The sequence below is a fragment of the Mytilus galloprovincialis genome, chromosome 8 (assembly GCF_965363235.1).
Source record: "Mytilus galloprovincialis chromosome 8, xbMytGall1.hap1.1, whole genome shotgun sequence".
NCBI lineage: Eukaryota > Metazoa > Mollusca > Bivalvia > Mytilida > Mytilidae > Mytilus > Mytilus galloprovincialis.
This window is the reverse complement of record NC_134845.1, coordinates 68,571,596-68,593,242: the sequence shown is the minus strand read 5'-3', so window position 1 is coordinate 68,593,242 and position 21,647 is coordinate 68,571,596. Positions and strand designations below refer to the sequence as shown.

Here is a 21,647-nt window from a genome sequence, read left to right as displayed (position 1 = left end):
AATACTTTCGCATAAATATCATTCTTTAAGAGGCATATCAAAGACCAATTCACAACATGGTACTAGAACACTCTTAGTAAATGCATGCTTTTGAATATCTCTGAAGATAGAAGGAAACGTCTCACAGTTATTCACTTCAGAGAGAATAAAGAGTTTTTGGTTAATGGCGAGGAAATGTTAATTTTATTTAAAATTATAAATCACACAGAACAAAGCTAAACAACATCAATCTGCATTATATAATTGTAAGTTGTAAACCAAATTCTTCAAGAGGAAACTTCCGAAGACATCTTGAAATTCGGAAACAAGCATTTTTATTAATATTTGACATGCTTTAATAATTCTTATTATATTTTACTAAATGTCTACACAGCTACTTTTGCGTAGGTACTATTTGTGTACTAAAAATCTGTAGTACTGGAAATTTACTTTTAATATTCAGTACTATTTTGTTACTTTAAAATTATTGTAATATTTAGGTACCTGTATTTTACAGTACTTAATTTGTACTTGAAATTTAGGCACTACAGATTTTTGGTTACTACCGTTACATTTTCAGCATTTTGAAAGTTTTTCTATCTCAAATCTCTTAAAATTATGATTTTCAAACATGGAATATTGTATTATTTCTGTACCAAAATATTTAGTACAAATCAAGTACTGTAAAATACAAGTACCTAAATATTACAATAATTTCATGGTAAAGAAATAGTACTAAATATTAAAAGTAAATTTCCAGTACTACATATTTTTAGTACAGAAATAGTACCTATGCAAAAGTAGCTGTGTATGGTAGTTTTTGGTACAGAAAATCACAATGCAATTTAAAAAATGTTTTAACATAATGTCTCTTGGTACAGAAAATCAAAAGGCAATTAAGAGATGTAATTTCCATTATGATGAAAAATTTAAAATTCAGTGACTGACATATGCTGGAGAGTTCTTTGTACTCATCCGTTATATCAGACTACTTAAAGAGTTTTAGTGAAGCAAGACATTTTGGCTATCTGTCAATTTCTTAATTACAAATTGTATATTTCAAGGTGAATGAAAATGACAACTGTTTTAGGTTCATTAATGAGTTACTTAGCTTCAAAATTGTTGCCACCCAGATAAAAAGATAAAATAAATTAAGATTGAATGGGATTTTAAGACAAGAACATACAGCCATCACACTTATCATTCTGCTAATTGAACCAAAACTTTTTACATATCAATTTCTGTAGCAACTGATTTTCTTAGTTATTTTTGTCAGCTCAATTATGTTACATGAAATTAACAGGGATTCCAAATCTTTCAATCAAATTGCTTTTCCTGACATACAGAAGCCATGCTACTTTTTTTTGTTCAGTCTTTGACAAAAAAATAGTAAAAAAAATATTGAGAAATCGAAAATTACAAAAGTTTTGGGATTGGGAAAATAAAATGATAAAGGAGTAAGTTCGGTAAGGGCCATATTTGGCCCCAATTATAAAGTTCATAGTTACAAGACAATAAATGCTTTAAGTTGCCTTAAATACATGTGAGAAAGTTAAACAGAACTGTTTTTGTCAAAGTTTAATTCTAACACGTTGTTTTTTACATCCCAAAAAGGTCAAGATAAGGGATTTTTGTGAAATTTGACAAAATCAGCTGGATTTCAACCAAATAAAGGACAAGGAAACAGAGAGCGCAGGCGTCGACAAGCTTAATATTCAAATAAGACATGTGAAATGTCTTCACAAACATTATTTTAAAAGATCTTTGTTGTCGACGTATGCGCTCTATGTTTCCTGTCCAATAATCTATGAAAAATTTCCCATTTTTATTGATTTTTTGGTGAAAAATCAATATGAGTACAACTTGTGACGTCATAATGAAATGCAGAAACGTGAAATTTTCAATAAAATGGCTTATATCCTATCTAGTCAATGTATTAGCTAAAATTTATTGTAATATTGTTAAACAAATCCGAATTTGAAATTTACGCTAAAAAAGGGGGCCATTTTAGGACCTTATCGAACATACTCCTTTGAGTTAAAGCCACAGGCTTTACCACTCCTCTTCAGTTTACTGCTTAATATAAATCCTTAGCCTTCAAATATTTGTCTTTAAGCGTTCCTGATGAAGTTAATCCAGAAAAGCGCTTCAAACTCTTACAAATTATTAAGTGTTATTTTCATTTTTTGGGGAAAAACATTACATTTTGTCAAAAATGCTCAAGATGTACCATGCAGATTAACAAAGACTTGAACTTACTCCTTAAACATAGCATTGATAAAATACCACTGTAAAATTAGAAACAAATGATTCAGAACTTTAAAGATTTATAATTTCCTTGAAAATATAAATAAAATCATAACATTTGATTTTGTCATCCTTTTCAAACAGATGTACTTATTTTATAGTGTAAGTGTTTATAAAATGATTCATGTTCCAGATCATTAATTTTGACGTTTATCTAAAATATTTTACTTGATGACAAGATCATTATCATTTTATCACCAAAATAAAGATATTAACACTCATATGTAATAAGTAAAAAGGTTTTAACTTCTTTATGAAATTTTACAATTTTACTAATTATAATTCAAGTCCAGAACTTTACTTTTTTAAAGTTCCTTGCAATAAAAATCAAATTAAAATTGTTATATAAATTCGTTTTAATATAAATGTTCCACTGTCGCCACCTCAATTTATGTTTGAAATTTTAAATTTATTGCCTTATATGGTAATTTATTTTAAAATTTGCATCATAAATTGATACAAAAAACGAGACATTGAAATGTTTTTTTTAAAAATATTCAACCTTTATTTCATCCTTATAAATTTTCTAATAAATACCTCTTTTTGTCACAAAGAACATTTTAACGATTTTGAAATAACTTGCTCATTTTCGTCCCCCATTAAACACAGTCCCATTATGATGAGAATATATATATATCCTTGCTTGAAGGGGTCAAAGTTATTAAAACTTTTGATATCTCAATAACTTTCTAACAAGGTAAACGTCAAAATTTACAAATCAAATGAAAAAGGGACCAAAATTACTAAATAAAAAGAACTTTTAAAATGATGAATTGGTATTAAAATCAAATACATCTTAACTTTAAAATCATTTCATTTTTATCACCTATTTAGATATGTGCTAAAATGACATAAATTTGAATTTTAAAAATCTGCAAAAGAGATGACCGATTTAAAAAAAAATCTTATTGAAACAATGTTTAGTTGATTGTTGAATACATTGCAAAGGTCAATTACCTGTGTCACTGAAGGGGTGACCTCTGTTGCTATGGATATCTTCTTCGCTCCCACCTCGCCCGCTGTCGCTGGTTGCTGATTCTGCAGAAGCTTCACTATGTGCGTCATCGTTTTTATGAGGTAGTAGCTGCATTTCTCTGGCCTAAAATACAATAAATTCAGAGTTACTAATCAAGAGGTCACAGTTTAAAAATAATTATTTGAGGTCAAAGTTTAAAATACTTAAATAGACATCAACTATACTAAATTCAAACAGAGCTACTATTTTTTTGTTCACCTCTTTAAAATTGATAATTTAAAAGCATTAGAAAAACAGTACATTTTACTGCATTCAAAATTCTTTCCTCTATAAAGTGTACTGATAGTTACATTGCATGACCACCCCTTTAAATATTTTGCCTCAGGCAGTTTGTGTAACAGTTATGTTGTAAAAGATTATTTCAAACAAGTATATCGGGTTAAGTAATTCAATTACAAAAGGTGTACAAATTAATTTACATGATACACAAATCTTGAAAAAAAAAATTAAAAGTTAAAAAAAAAAAAAAAAAAAGATAAAAGAACAGGGGAAGTAACTCCAGCATTTCTTTCACTAACTTGTCACCTATGAAACTTAATATGATATGATAACATTACAAATGTCGAAAATGATTAGTGAAGATTTAGTAAAAAGATTTAATTCTTTTATGAAGAAGAAAGTTTCTGAACTTCTTTTGATATGTTATGATAATATTTATACGGAAGATGACCTCCGTCTTTTGACATGAAAATTGCCGATGGTTATGTGAACAGTGCATTTTCTATTCTTAATGGCAACAAAAAGAGTCGCTATGGCAAATCCATTGTAAAGAAATGTAAATAATTATTTCAAGAATAAAATCACTAATTCTGATCCCTATTTAACTTTACAAACACAACAAAACTTAATATCTATTTTTAATCATTTTCTCACTGCTCATCCTTGCCCACGGCTAAATATTCAACGACCGAATGAAATAGTTAAAATATTATTTCATGCGGACATTTTAAGTAATACTTTTTACAACTTTTTTCACTTTTGATGTTTTTACAATCTATTACCTCCCGGAAAGATTGAGAGCTGCTGACCAAACATGTTTACATAAATATTTTAATTATTGCACTGTATAATTTTTTGACGAGTCTTATAACATTATTTTCTTTACACTGGTTGTCTGTTGTTAAGAACTTAGTACCGGTACCTTGTAATACATTTATTGTATAAATGTAAAACACTTTCTATTCAAAGCAGTGAAACTAAGAGTATTTAGTCTTGACACTAAATTGACATGACCATTTGACACAATTCCCATCTCAATACATTTTCCTATGATGTGTTTGTGTACTTGCTGGCCAATTTATTTTCTTTTTGTTTTTTGCTTAGGCATGAGAGTTTCTCTTTGGCTTGAATGGACAAAAATTCAATTAATGTCTAGAAAAAGTTTCAAAAAGGGAGAGACAACTTACAACTTAACTCCACAAACAAAATTTCATATACCCTGTATCCCTGTTTCAGTGATAACACCTACCTCTTGCTCTTTAAGCTGTTGGTACCAGTAACCAGGACTTTGTGGACGGGGATCAGCCTGGTACCCTAGACAATCTATCCCATATTGCTTGTCACCATATGAATGTTTACTATTTTCTGGATTCTGTGTATTGCTGGTGATCAAAGAACTACTGGCTTGTGGATTCTGAAAATTTTTAAACATTTTAAATAAAGAAATCAGAGCCAATGAGAAAACTTTTCACCAAAGAACAAATATAGGTCACCTGTTGCTCATTGTTGCCTTCAATAATGTGCAGAACCCATATCAAATACTTTTTCTATATCTAAATAATTTATAATTTCTTGCAATGTGTATATAAAATATTTGTACTTTATAGTCACAGTTGCCTTCAACCTCTCTGTATAAATAAGCATAACTTCAATAAATAAATAGTTTGTTGGTATTATATTTGCAAAATTGAGAATAAAACTTAATGCAAGTTTGGGGAGATAAATTTCAGAATATGGAGACAACAATCGTATCATAATTCTCTTGGTCATAAATAAATAAATAAAGATTTTTGAAGGTGTCCTTTATGATCAATAAAAATTAAAAATTTAGGACTTTGTGGTTCTAAATTTACCAAACACCAGATGCCATTCAAATCAAGCTAGCACTAGCTGATCGATAAATCACACACCATTAAAATCATTTCCTTTGCCAATATTTTCATTGTGATTCAAAGTCGACTAATTTGTCCGCCATTAATTCATTTGGGTGTTGATTATTCATTTATTTACTGGTTAGGTGATTTTGTATTGTTGATTTTTGAGGTCGACATTTTGTTTTTATTTCAATACAATCGTAATTCTTATCTATTCCGGAGGTTTTCTCACCCGTAAAAATTCAACAGACATTCTTGTCAAATGAATAAAACTTACCAAACTTATTTAGGCAAACAAAAACATATAGATATTTAAAATATGAAAATTGACGATAATTCTCAAATTAAAACTTATCTTTAATTAGCGCCACAAACAAAATCGAAGTCACCACTAATTCTTGACTTAACTTTGTGAGGGGAAAAACTTCATTCAAAATGACCTTACGTTTTCAATTAAGCATGAACTGAATCTCTTTAACTTGCATAATTATCTAGTGAATTTTGCGCCTTTTAAAATTTGCATTCACTTAAAGTCTTTCATATGGTCACTAAAGAAACCTCAATAATTATGTGTATTGTACACGTAAATTTTACATTTAGTATTTAAAACTAACATCAACTGTTTGAAATATGCATCATACCTTATCATATAACAACCAACCCTTAAAACAATATTTATTATTCAAATGAACTGTGGATGAATTTTTGGAGGAAAAAAATACTTAAGAATAACTATGACCCTAAATCCAATTAAAAACATCTTCTGTGGTTCCAAATATGACTAAAAACATTTTTAAAACTATTTCTGAAGAAAATTTTTCAAATGACTTACAAAGTCAATGTTTTACTTAGGATAAGAATACATGTAGTTCTTAAAATGTTTGAACGAGGTGGGTTTAAGAATTCAACAAATATTTGGAAAATTTGTTGATTTTTTCAAATTAAATTTTTGATACACAATGATTTCATTTAATTTGGAATTTCAACAGGTTTGTCCTTATAAATCAGAAAATTTAGGTCAACTAGAAATTATTTTTCTGTGTCAGAGTCCATAATTTTGAAGTAATTTTGGCAAAAATCTTTGTAAAAGAAAATGTAAATAATAAAATAAGTTTCATAAAATGGAATGACACACCCCCTTCTTACATTCTTACAAAAGTACATCTTTCTTGTTTTGTTGATCTTTTTTTGCACAGGTTAGATCATTTCTAATTAAAGATGTCAGGATAAATTACTAATTCATGAAATTTATCATTTAATTAGATCTCCAAGAAGGTCTATAGGGTTTCTAATGCATTAATTATTTAAGTTAGCATCTGTTTCCAATCTCAAAGAAATTTGTAAATCATACCTTTTTAACAAAACTTGTAAGATGTTGTAATTAATATGGCTACATTTTATTTCTGAGCAATTTGTAATAAAGGAGTCTTCTTGATTTAATCAGCTTTCATGTTAACTTTATTACTCAATTTTTTGAATGGTAAGGAAAACCAAAATGTTTTTGTTTTGTAAAATTATACTAGTTTTAAGCATACAGAAAATGAAAAAAAAAATGTTTAAACTTTGAAAACCTTAACAAAAAAAAAATGGGACTAAAATTTATTCTGATTAAATTTTAATGCAACCATGGATTAAAATTTATCATTTAAATTCAATAATATTTGTATAGAGATGAAAAACTTCAGCAATCACATTTTTCGCACATATTCAAACTCTAGGCACCACCCAGATTTATGACACACCAAAATGGGTCTTTAATTTCAATTTAGTCCCCAACATGTCTTCTGAATTATGAAATATTTTTGAAAACTTATATCATTAACCAAACACACACATGGTTGTATGTCAATTTCAATGTGAAATAGAAATAAAAGATGTAGATTTCATTATTCTCATATTTTCAATGCTAAGCATGACAAGAATAGCTTGTCAAGGGGAGGTAATTAATCTTATTTTGTCAAAGAGGATTAATTTTACAAATGATATAGCAAATAGTTAGCCTATCAAAGTGAATGATGAACTATCTTATCTAACAAATATTTTGAATATTGGATCATTATTTAAGCATTTATCTTAACAAGGAGGAGCTAGGACTTCTTCTTTTTTTCACCAATCAATTTTAAACCAGATATTAAGTGAAATATTCTGAAAGACTTTGTACTATAGCCTAGAGTTATCAGGTATCAACATTTTCTGTTTCTTCCTCATTTGTGATATGGTTTGTTAGCCTCCTTATATTGAATTCAGGTTGACATTACAAATTGTTTTAAATTGAAGTATACTCAATGTTTATTTTTGTGTTCATTGGTTGTTGTCTAGTTATTTGTATACTCCACACTTTCTATTACCCATATATATATCTTCCTAATTGTTCGTCTCTAAAACTGTTGTTCAGATCCCCCTCCCCTCAAAACTATTGTGCACCCCTCCTGCTGTTGTTTCTTCTTTCTCATGATAAAAAATACTCACGTCTATAATTTTTCCATCTAAGAATGTAATGCCAGGATGTTTGGATGTTGAGAATGACGTAATGTTCGTAAATGTTGATGTATTCACAGAATCAGATTCTTCACTTAATGAAAAACTAACTTCTTTTTTGTTTTTCTTCTTCAATGGTGCATCTGAAAATTGTGACGATTCTGTAGAAATGGTTTCATTATGGTTTGAATTGAACATTCGTTTCTCATACATGGTTTCTTGGTTGTTCTTTTTCTGCTGACGATGACCCAGATCCAAACGCCTTATGACACAGATTGTTATGATAATGGCTGCTGAAAGTACAATCGTCACGACAATGATGACAGCGACTATGACAACATTTGTTCCTTGTTCTTCTTTCTGTTTAACAGTCAAACTTGTTTCGTTGGTCAAGGTCACAACGACATTAAATCGAAAGTAGGTCACATGTTGACTATATCCACTGTCTTTAACAGAAATCAGGACTCGGTAAGTATCAGAGTCATACAAATGCATACTTTTTGCAACAGATAAATTCCCAGAATGCATATCAAGTCTGAAAATGTTTGGATTATTTGGTGAAATACTGTCGATGCCATAGAGCAGACGTGCATTGTTTCCAAGGTCACTGTCTGTTGCATTTACAGTCATAATGACTGTTCCTGCTGCGGCTGTGTAAGGAACGTAAAACGTATCGTTGTTGATATTCGGCATGTGTATAATGGGTGGGTTATCATTGTCATCAAACACATTTACAGTGACTGCAGCAGTTGACGACAATGGGGGATTCCCTTTATCAGTGACTTGTATGGTAAAGTTGTACTGTGACTGTACTTCTCTGTCGAGTTTACTGCATTTGATGACACCTGTATTTGGGTCAAGGTAAAACACATTTGGTGCTGGAAAACGGAATGAAAAAGTAAATTGTCCATTTGAACCTGCATCAAGATCTTCAGCTGTAACGGTTCCAACAGTTGGTTCATTTTCTTGTCCTTCCAAAGCATTAAATATGAATATTGATTTTTTGAAAGTTGGCGGGTGGTCATTGATGTCCTCTAATGTCAACACAACCAATATTGATGACATTTGTTGAGGTATTCCATCATCGGTGGCATTCACATGAAATCTCACTTCAGAGTCTACAAATGCTTCACGATCAAACACAGCATTTGTTTTAACTACACCAGTTTCATTGTCAATGATGAAATTATCTCCAGCATCAGTGTGTAAAGAGTACGAAACTTTACCATTGTCCCCACTATCCTTGTCAGTTGCCGATATCTGAACAATTTCTTGAAAAGTTTCCAAATTTTCTAAAATGGTTGCTCTATACATGTTAGTTTTAAATACAGGTGAATTGTCATTTTCATCTTTCACATAGATAGTGAAAGAAGTGGTATTTTGTTGTTGGGGAATTCCCTGATCTTGGCATGTTAATGTTATATTGTGAGCTTTCTTTGCTTCGTAATCAAGTTTACTACTGATCACTATTTTATACATATTAGTGTATAGTTCTTCCAGTTTGAAATGGTCCCCTAAAATCTGACATAGCACTTTTCCGTTAGACCCTAAATCTTTATCGGATACAGAAACTGTGGCAATGTAACGTCCAACTTCTGCTGATTCTGAGATCAGAGTGCCACCTGGTGGAAAATTTGTATTTATTTGAGGTGCATTGTCATTTATATCGACAACATCTACTGTTACCATGGCAGACGAGGATAGTGGAATTCTCCCATGATCCACCACTTCGACTAAGAATTGATATTGTTTTTCCTCCTCATAATCCAGTCCTGCTATAACATAGATTTCTCCGGTGGTTTCATTTACTGCAAATACCTCTGTCACTTTTGATAAAACTCTAGAATTAAAACGATAAGAAAATTTCCCATTTTGTCCAATGTCAGCATCTGAAGCTCCAAGTGCAAGGATTGGCGTTTTTAAAGATGCACTTTCAGGAACGCTCGTTTGATATGTTGGTTGTGAAAAAAGTGGACGGTTGTCGTTGAAATCAGTTATACTCATATTCACTGTCAAAGTTCCAGTTCGTTGTGGAAATCCACCATCACGAGCAAAAATTTTCAACTGATAAAAATCCCTCGTTTCACGATCTAACTTATAATTTACAATGAGTCCAAGATCTGATGATCCATCCAAATTTTTTGTCACATCTAATCCGAACATTTCGTTTCCTGGAACGAGTTCGTAAGTTTGGACGGAATTATTGAACCCTGTGTCTTTGTCGTCTGCTGCACTTGTATATAATATATATCCAACAGATACTGCTTCTTCGACTGTCAATGCTATTTCAGAGTTAGGAAAAACTGGAGAGTTGTCATTTGTATCCTCTATCGAAACATTTATCTGAATTATTTTGTAGAGATCTAATAATCCGTTTTTTGAATCCCTTTTATAAACAGCTACATTGAAATTTAGGAAGCAAACTTTCTGATACGGACATAAAATTTCACGATCTAAAACTTGTTTACTGTAAAGTGAACTGCTTGTTTCGTTGATTTTAAAAAGAAGTGCATGCTGGTTGCCCTGCGTTAAAATTTGAAATCTCATGTGACTAAATTCCTCCTGCGTAACATTTCCATAAAGTAAACTGTCTCTTGCAACATTTCCAACAAACGTGCCCTCCATTTGTTCTTCACGAAAACTATAACTGAGCGACGTAGATTCCTGTGCAGCGGTAAAGCTGTGATACACGTCCAAAGCTAATAATAGAAACAACTGTCGAACACTTGAGCTTGTCATGTTGATATCTTTTATGATTGATGCGAAATGTTGAGATGATGATGAAAATGATTTAATTTAAACAAAGTTATGCACAATTTATATTGTTTCACATTCACACTACATGTTGCATTTAGTCCATCCAAAGTGCTCCAAAACCAATCCTGAAAGATATAAAAATGAGGCATTTAATCTACAGAGTCCACAATTTAAATAACGCATTACTCAGGCTATACAGCAATCACTTTATTTTACCTGTTCAATGAGAAAAATCTAAATATTTACCTAAAGTATCAAATATTTTTCAATTTAGTCAATTTGTTTGTAGAACCAGTTAACTACTTCACTTGTATTCTGAAGTCAACAGCATGAAATGTACATGCTAGTGGGAGTGAAATATACAACTCCTCTGACAGCACCTATTGTTCATTTCTGACCAATCAGATTGGTCAAATTTACACTGACCAGTGGCCAGATTATGATAAGCTGGACAGTGAGTTTTTTTCATGCTAATTATCCAGTTAATTGACATGATCTAGTGGTCTGAGGGCCACCTGAGGGCTGATATGTCCAAAACATAAATATTAATCTGATCAATATATCTTATTTGAATGAGTTGTAAAAATTGACACATTTATGCTAACTTAAGCTGGTTTAATGTATGAAAAAAATAAAATTGAAATTAAAATTATGTTTTTTATTTAATCTCAAAATTTTACTAAAATTTAATGATTCTTTTATTTATATATAATAAACAAAATTTTAACATCTGTCATGTAGAAAAGTTTAAAATCATCTTCAAAGAAATAATAGATAATTTATTTTAAAAACTTTGCTTTGATATGAAAATTAAATTACTTTAGTCATTCCCTTTTATCATTTCTGTCTCTGAACCACTGTTTAGGTTTTATTTCCAAATGAATGAAACATACAAATACACTGTAAAATATTCTGTTACTTGTTTTAATATTATATCTTTTAATTATATGAAGCAATTAAAGTAATTATTGTGTGTCTATTTTTGATTGAAAGTTTTTTTTTATGTTTAAAATATACTTTATTCTATTTTCAATTTGAAAAACAATTATATCCTTTTTTTTGCAACAATATTTTTTGTGTGTTCTTTATTCATTTCCATAATTGCAAGCATTTTTTCTTGCAAAATGAATTTTCTTTTCTCCATAAATACTTACTTTTAAACCTTTCAAAATTCCAAATTAAGGTTTTAAATAAAATAATTAAATTATCAATAGTCAAGGAAATATCACGTATTACAATACAAAAATGGTCAATAATTAATTAAAAATCTGTTCACAGAAAGGTTGACATTCTGAATATTACAACTCAATATCGTTGACAGATTTTTCTCAGGACTGAGTCAAAGAGGGTTAAAGTAAATATCCTTCTGACTAAATTACAATGAAAACTCCTGACAGTTTTTGTCATTTAATCCATTTACAGATATTTGTAAACAAAACATTGACTTGTGTACTACTGTAAACAATCAACAACATCAAAGAAATGTACATTCCTTGTCAATCATTCATTACATCCATTAGTGAAATTATCTCCCCTTAATGGATGAGTATTTACATACATTGTTTTTGTATGTAATTAACAAAGAAATATACATGGAAATGAATGTTAAAGTGATCTAAGTAAGCAAAATGTTTTGTAGCAATTTACAACTCATCGGAAATTCACATATGCAAGGATTTTTTTCTTTTCTCAAAAGCAACATAATTTTCAAGCATCAATTTAGAGGGACAATATTTTGGATTCTGCATTATGAAATAGATTTTTTAAATCTGAATTGAAATGTAAACGAAGACTATAAATTTATCAATTCATCCATTGAAAAGATTAGAATACCTCAATTTTGTCTACGAAATTGCAACTGTAGCTATTTTTATAAAAGTATGGAAGTTATTAGGCCCTTTTATTTTAAAGGCAACTAGTTTCTATGCTATTTTAGTACATGTATTATATTCAATTTGTATAACCAACACTTGTTAATTGTGATAACAAGGATAATTCCACCTCTCAAAACATTATAGTGTAAATCGTTTCTTTTCTTTTTCTTTTCAACTTTCTTAAAACACTTCCAAACTTAAAAAAAAATGTTTTTCACAAAAATGTCCAAGAGAGCACTTTCATTTTTTTGACAGCCATTATGGATAAGGTCACCTGCATGGTAAATTTCTTTATTAGACCGAAATTAACCCTACCATGTCATACTTATCAGATATACAATAACAATACATGGTAATTAGATGCTAATTATTGGTGGGGAGATGAAAATTAGCTGTGATGACCTGGTGTGTGGATAATAATATACTCCCAGCATGGGGAGGGGGATAAGGAACTTATGGACCCTTTCCAAGCCTATCTAATTCACCCCAATAACCCAATTTAGGTGTCATACAGAATGTCTTATAATGTTAATTTCTTAAATCAATAACAAATTAATTTCCCTGTAATCACGCTAATTTTAATTCTTAAGAAACAAACCCCAAACAAATGTCTAGTTGATTTGGGATTAGGACATATTTTTGTGATTTAAGAAATAAATGTATCTCAAAATCATTAATACATGCAGAGATGGCAACTTGTTTTGTTCTGATAATTTCCAATAATTAATAGGATTATTACAAGTGATTTACAAGTTTCTTTAGGTCGATTGACATCATTGTTGTTTGTTTTTAAGTCCAGTGGCAAATACTATAGTAAAAAGTTTCCAAGGCTTGTGAATCTTCACTTTAAACATAACCTCAAACAGATCCCCTTCCCTTATATTTCTTTTCAGAAAGGTCATAAAATGTGATCAGGATGGATCTGTAGGTTGTTTTTTTAGAAGCAATGTGCCTGGAACATTTATAAACTGATCAAATTAATTGGTATATCACTTTAAATTTACTGGTTTATAAAAATATGTGCATTTGTCTTCAGTGCCTCATTGTGTTACTGACTCCCCCTTTTTTCATACATAAAAATTATTGACACTGATCTTCAGGTCATGTTTTTTCAGGTGAAGGCTAACAACAAATACGGAGCTCGACTAATCTGAGTTATCATTGCTATACTGACAATTTTATAATTCATTCCTAAAGTACAGGAAATGCTTACTGTTTTTATCCCTCCAAGAATGCCTTATTCAAATAAATATAACTATTGTAAAATATGACAAAACCCTACCTGTATCTCTCAAATTTGTCCAAATAATACTTTAAAAATAAAATTTACTCAGGTGCCGATTTCATGCAGTCCATTTAAACACAATAGTCCAAATCAAAAGTTAACATTAAATCTCGAAAGAAAACAAACTTCTTACAGTCACTCAGCCCCTATCAAAACTAACAGATAATTAAAACTTGATTATTGTAAGCCAGGGGATTAAGGAAAGGCTACCCCCAAAGCCCCATATTTGATATATTTACAATTAACCCGGATATTTTATAAATCTTATCAACCTTCGAAGTAAACAAATGTAAGAAACTAGCGAGAGTTGTAGATATGGTTAAAATCACGAAAAATTTACCATTGCTTAGTATTGATAGAATGTCGCCATATTGTTTATAAAATTGCAAAGATGTTTATTAAACTTTGACAAACATTGTGTTAATATCTTAAGGTATAGGTTAAAAGATCTGACCAGACATGGACCTTTACACGGTGCCGTGTCCGGGAACCTGGTATGTCATCAACATTGTTCTGATAAACTGTGTCAAGTGCTTCATCATCTGTCTGATGTAAGGGGAAAATTATTTAAATACAAGGGAATCAACTCTTTGAGTGTTTGTTAAATGAAATCTGTATACTATAATATTCAGGACAAATAATTAACTAGTATAAATTGCTGCAAAGCCAAATTGTCACATACTTGCTTTCAATTCTTAAGCTTATAATTGAACTAAATAAGATACCTACAGGAATTCAATTATCTGTATTCTACATCATAGAAAAATATTGAGAAATTTTGTATTGAAATTTAGATACATGATCAACTGAGTGAGAAAAAAGCTAAGAGAAGAAGTGTAAAATATAGGTCGTTGCAACTCAATTACAACTGATTTGCTTTGTACATACATTGTAAGGTGTACAGTTTTTAATGTCAGTCGCTTACTAGGATTTTGAACCAAAATGAAATAACATAGCACAGATGATAATACAGAATTTGTGGTAAAGCATTGATGATTTTGAGAATCAACAGATCTCAACATACAATGGAATTAAATAAATACCACAATTAAATTTTTGATGTCTAAAATAAATTTTCTAGTTCAAGTCCATAACGAGCATAAATTAAACCCCCAATTATCTCGACAGGGCACCAGTTTATAAGATCAGATATATTCTCCCCCTAGCCTCATGATGACATGACAAGATAATTTACTCCCGTGCTAATCCTGTTTCAGCCATCTTAGTTTGTGATGGTGTCGACTGATAATGCTAATTGTATGTAAATCATGTTTTGACACCTATCCATATTTTGGTCTGAAAAATATCAGGGATTAAATAAATAATATATTGAACAATGTGTTATAATTTTCATTTTCAGCCAAATTTTAATAAACAATTTTTGAAATTTCCTAAATTTTTTTTTCATAAAGTTTCGACTTTGGCCCAATTGAGCTCTTTTTTGAATTACTGAAAAAAAGTCAACCATTTTTTTTTTGAACAATTTAAGTTTTTATCATTTGTCATGATAAGACAAATTTTCTTTTTTGCCTATAACAAAGATAAGATAGGGTACTAAATATGGCTTTACACCAATCTTACACTCACTTAGCTATTCTGAATAATTTTTAACAAATACTGGACATTTTTAATCAATTATATATTCATTTATGACTGATTTACTATACATTTTAATTATTACTTGAAACTTTTAATTAAATTTAATAATTCAACATTTTATGATAATTCAATAATTTAACAATCGAATCGATCAGCTGCAAATATAATTTTGGTCAGAAAAAAGTTGAAAGTCAAAATAAACTTGTTTTAATTGTCATGATTTAACAATTTATCACTTCTGATCAATTAAACTTCTAATCTAATCTTTAAAATCATTTAAATCAAGGTTGCAGATTTCCTCATACAATGATTACTGAAATTGTGAACAGTGTGAAATTTATTTTCGAAATTAACAACAGTATGAAATTGATGTTTGACCCCAATTCCCTGCATAACAGTATTATCTAAAATGGTTTGAATTCATTAAACTGATTATGCACAGATATTTTTTAACTATTTAAAATGGCATTTACTGTGTATTATACAATCTCAAATCATTTTTGACAAGTTGAGAACATTTTTGAACACCTATGCAGTAAAATCTGCATAATTAGATCAGAAATGAACATGATTTTAATCTGATATTGACACTGATTATAGGTGATATGCAAAACAGCAGGTAAAAAAACGTATTCAAGGAAATTAATACAGGACAAGACAAGACAAGACAAGACAAATACTTTATTAGAGTCTCACCTCAAAATTGACATACATTTATACATTTATAAAATTACAGTAATATTTAAAACACCATGAGCCACTCTAAAAAGAGTTATGAGAGACTATAAAATTTCTACAAAACACATTATAATTATCTACAATTATATAAAATACCTTTTCTTTTTAATAATACATCATAGCAGATTTTGGCTAAAAAGTAACACACATTTTCATCAGTGAATAAAAATTTGAATTTATCATCATCAGACAAATTAACAAAATCACAATTAAAAGAGCTAGCATGTCTAAATAAAATAGCTCGTAAATCTGCATATACTGGGCAGTTAATTAAGACATGTTTCTCATCTTCAATAATGTTATTTTTCTTACATTGCTCATTAAAACATAATCTATTGTCAACCATAATGCCTTCATATCGGCCAGTTTCTATTCTCAGAGGTGCAACACCACATCTAAATTTAGCATATGCACTCTTATATTTTCCAGGCATATTAATACATAAATATTTTTCTTTATTAAAACATTGCTTAAACATTCTATACGTTCGCAATTTACTTCTTTCATTGTACATTAAGTCAGAGTACCACTTCTCTTTATATCTACAAAAATTTTCCTTTTCAATTTGTTTAATTGTATTTTTATCAATAGAAAAATCAGTATTACATAAAAACTCCATATCCATTTCTTTAAATTTCACATACAAATAAGTGAAGTACAACTTTTAGTGAAATTTTTAAGTTGTTTTTGATTAGAATTTTGGATAAAAAATCACACAACAGAAAAAATATTAGCACACAGCATAGTATAAGCTTATTTTCCTGAAACACATTATGCAATAGAAGAAAGACTGATTCGTTTGTAATTTAGCAACTGGATGAATTCTTTAAACAGAAAATCATAGGTGAATCATTCCATCAACCTCTTAAGATTTGTGTATGTCTAATTTTTTAAGACTAAACATTGGCAATTGCATCTCATGAACCATATTTCCTCCTTTCGCATCATCAATACTATAACACATCTATTTACAAATCAACAAATAAAGAAATTACAGAAATCTTTGTTTTGTCCTCAGTTCTAAAACCATGACAGATGCATCTTTAATTCTACAAAACAAATTCTGTGGTTTAATGTCACAAGGCAAATCTGTCAGGCGAAAAATCGTTTTTATTTTCATCGACTCATGATTGTCCAAGTGACTATAATCAGAAACAGTTTCACAACTCGAATTGCTTAAAAGAGTTAAATTGTTTGGCACTTGAGGTCCAAAGCCTTGGAATTCTCAAATAGTTACTAAAACAGGTACAAATCATGCAATCATTTGGAAAGACATGAAGAAAAGATGTGAAATTAAGCGAAAGAAGTTTTGAAAGTCAAAAGTTTAATTAGCATATTAATTTTTATATTTCAAAAGTGTTAGCACTATCTTCATTTTCAAGTGAATGATTTAGGGTTTGCAAGAAATTGGATTAAGGTACACAGTAGGATTAAATTCCTTTTTAAAGATGGCTTTTGTGAACATTATAACTCTTAACACTTCAATTTTTTAAAATTTAATGAATGTTCTTTCAATCTATTTGCTTTTATAATAAATTGTACTTAATTCATATATTTAATTTTTCATCCAATTTTAATGTTAAAATTTCCGATACGGACATTTTAAATTATATATTGTTATGGGTGTAATACAATTATTAAAATAAATATAAGTCAACACTAAAAGGCGTTTTAATTCACATTAATTCTGTCTTCAGAACAAAAAACTGGCATACCAAGTTTAATGACGATCTAGCAGTGTAATTTGAATTTTAACGTTCTGACATTACAAGGGGATTAAAAACTTGTACACAAGTCCTGAGCATAAAATTTATTTCAAATTTATTGCAATGTTGCACCTGTACGTAAAAATACAAGATGAAAAGTAGTGATATAAAAATTTAATATTTTTGTAATCCTTAAATCTATTGTTATCTTGTTTTTAAAAATATATAAATACATCTAAAATGATCTTAATCGTGCTATAAATATGCCATTACGAAGGTGTCACTGCGACAAATATTGCTGGGAGCGTATTCAAAAATCGGAAATCACAATCCCCCCAAACAGGTTATGAGAAGAAATGGGTATATTTTGAATGAAGATATTTTTGACAACAATTCTTAGGAAATGTTAAATCATAGATTGTGACATCTTTAAATCAAATGCTTAGAATAATTTAATTGATTTATTTGAATTTTTGAAAACACCATCTGATATTATGATAAAATTTATGGAAATTGACAAAGATTAAAATACGTGAAAATGGCCTTATTGTTATATTTGTAAATAGTTATGACTATAAATGCTTGAAATTATAAATTTTTAAATTCTGTGAATTTTTCAAAATATTTTTATTAAAAAGAACCAAATTACTTATTAAACATGTAAAGTAAAAACAGACTGTTTCTTTTAAACTGACTTATTTACAATATTTTACATTATATGTAAGCTTTTAAGCCTTCGCAAATTTTCAATTTTTCTTAATTAATTTGCACTGAAATAAAATTTAAAGTAGCTAGTGATTATAAGAAATCAAAAAAATATTTGGTGACTCAATATTATTGTGGCTCCCACACTTATTTTGAATATGTAGGTATGTCTTAATATTGATTTTTACCTACAATTTACCTTTACTACTTTGATCTTTTGTTTTTTACCCAAGGACATAAGCAAATTTGCCAATTACAATAAAAACATATACACTTTAACTTGTCAAAATTAAATGATTAAATTACATTCATTTAACCATACACCAAAGCTTAGTGGACAATGAAAAATTGTAAGTTTTGCCAAAAAACAAATTTCGTTGATTGATCTTTCAACAATAAAGGTGGTCTATTTTTATAGCAATTTTCTAAATTAGGTTACATAAACTACAAAAAGCTTATATATTCTCCATATATGTATTTACTTAATTCTCCCCATAAATCTGAAAATTATATGTGGGAAATCAAACATCAAAGGTACAATGCACTATGGGAAAGGTTTTATAAGTTATAAAATGCTTATTGAGGAAAGTGTTACTTAAAAACTTTCACAAAATAAAGAAAATTACTTAAAAACTTTCACAAAATAAAGAAAATTACTTAAAAACTTTCACAAAATAAAGAAAATTATTGTAGGTATCGAATTCACCTCTTCTGTTACTATGGGTTTAAAAATACCATCAATAGTATGTGTTAAAGTACACCTACACTAACCACAAAATTGTAAGCCAATAACTAGTTGCGTTAAGCGTACTTCATCTGTTGTGATTTCATATGAAGTATCCAGACCTTCTTTATCCTTCTTAAACTTAAAAGGCTTTTATATACAAAAATATTTATGAAATTATGTGTATTTTGAAACATGCAGCGATAAAAAAATTAGCTGTTTACATAGCTGACATTCATAACGAGATGCTCTCTAAGGAGTTTTATCAACTCTTTTATATAAATATTCAATATGGGGCATTTAATACAAGATAAACTTCTTACTATTTTATCTACTCCAGTCAGAAAACCAGTTGTAAAATCTTCTAAGTGTCAAAATATTTTTATTACATCATTATGATATATATACTGCTTGCATGAAACAGATTGTAATAAGCAAGGTTATTGGCAAAAGGTTTCTAGTTTAGTTATTGGGAGTTTCTTAGTGAATATAGATTTTATAGTCAGCTTATGTTTTATAACCTATGACCTTCATAAGAGTGTCAGTTATATAGTTTCAAAAAATATAATATAAAAAAGAAGATGTGGTATCAGATTGCCAATGAGACAACTGTCCACAAGAGACCAAAATGACACAGACATTAACAACTATAGGTCACAGTACGGCCTTCAACAATGAGCAAAGCCCATACTGCATAGTCGGCTATAAAAGGCCCCGATATGACAATGTTTAACAATTCAAACAAGAAAACTAACGGCCTTATTTATGAACGAAAAACAAATATGTAACACATAAACAAACGACAACCACTGAATTACAGGCTCCTGACTTGGACAGGCACATACATAAATAATGTGGCGGGGTTAAACATGTTAGTGGGATCCCAACCCTCCCCTAACCTGGGACAGTGGTATAACAGTATAACATAAGAACGAATAATATGGTTTGTGTTACTCAGTCTTCAGTTTTCTTTGTTGTGTTTTGTATATACTGTAAACCAACTTATTTTCGCGGATACTTAATTTCGCGTTTTGTCCTATCTTTGTCCACTTTGCGGCTTTTTAATTTCGGGAGTTTCTAATCTACTTAAGGTGGTTAAATAAGAAAAGAACAAAGTTATACATATTCGAGACGATTTAAATTCACGTTATTTTTCTACTCGCGAAAGTCGTTAAAATAAATCGCTCGCGAAAATTAAGTTGGTTTACAGTATATACTGTTTGTTTGTCTTTTGCTAGTTTTTCATTTTTTGCCTTTGAAAATCTAAGTACCCAAAAAAGGGGGATTGTTTCAATAGAATCATGTTCAAAAAAATTGACAGACCATTAACAATAATCAAACAATTGATATTGAAACATGAACAAACAGAGAGACCAATGGAATTCTGTAGTTCATCATCCTTGATGAGCATATGAAAATTTAAATAATTCATGTCATGATATAAAACTTATATATCCGGCCTGCTAAAGGCATGATTAAGTGGGAAATCCATAAGAAATAATTTGTTCTGGGAATTGAAGAAATTTAACACAGCTTTATAAAGTATAGGAAATAATACATCATTTCAATTTTCAATTCATTATAACCTCTAGGTTATCACAAATTGATGCATATCCAACAACTCTTTAAGTTTATTCTCAAATAGGGAAAATAGTTAAGAATATAAGGAAGGGTTGAGTATATCAATGAGGCACTCAGCTAGCCTAACAACACAACAATACTAAAATTAGAGTCACGAATGCAACCTTCATCACTGAAAGTTACAGAATTATACAGTTTCAAAGACAGGGGTAACATCCTATTGTATCTATACACATAGGCGGATCCAGGGGAAAAAATTTGGTTGATTATATAGGGAATCATTGAAGCATGACTGAAGCGGGCCCCCCCTTAGGAAAAGTTCTGGATCAGCCACTGATACAGCACTATATATTATCTCTATATAAATAGGAGATGTGATTACATCAATTAGAAAGCAACTGGCCAACATGAAACAGGTAAAGAGGGGTTTAAGAATGATAAATAGCTTAAACCTCTAAAAATGTCTTTAACACCTTTCACCTTTCTCTGCAATGTTGGGTTACTGTTTCATTTTCAATTCAAATAACTTTACATTTTTTTTCATATATAATGCATCTGAAAATTTGAGTCATATCTTAAGGCATAATAGCACGAAGCAGAAACAATTTGATCATATTATAAAAGGAAACAAAATACCAAAAAGACAAAACAGATTTATGTATTATATGAAACATGAACCATGTTTTGCTAAAGTATAGTTTTACACAAAAACTTTCCATTCTCAAAGCTTTAAAAGAGCAAAGATTTTAATTTTTTCAATAAAACTAGATGGGAACCCCTTATTC

General features: G+C 29.6%; 1 protein-coding gene across 3 annotated transcripts in view; it reads right to left on the bottom strand.

Annotated features, from left to right (window-relative positions):
• LOC143042441 (ATP-dependent (S)-NAD(P)H-hydrate dehydratase-like) overlaps positions 1-21,647 on the bottom strand; it is a 121,229-nt gene that overhangs the window by 2,905 nt on the left and 96,677 nt on the right. Inside the window, exons 1-5 of one of the 3 annotated variants that reach the window (XM_076214724.1) lie at positions 10,897-10,984; positions 7,885-10,775; positions 4,791-4,955; positions 3,244-3,385; positions 2,239-2,267 (exon numbers count right to left, since the gene is read on the bottom strand). In XM_076214724.1, the coding sequence (XP_076070839.1) occupies positions 2,242-2,267; positions 3,244-3,385; positions 4,791-4,955; positions 7,885-10,632 (3,081 nt within the window). In that variant the 5' untranslated portion in view covers positions 10,633-10,775; positions 10,897-10,984 and the 3' untranslated portion in view covers positions 2,239-2,241. Of the gene's footprint in view, positions 1-2,238; positions 2,268-3,243; positions 3,386-4,790; positions 4,956-7,884; positions 10,776-10,896; positions 10,985-21,647 lie in introns of those variants that run through there. The other 2 variants (XM_076214723.1, XM_076214725.1) reach the window with 2 other exon arrangements.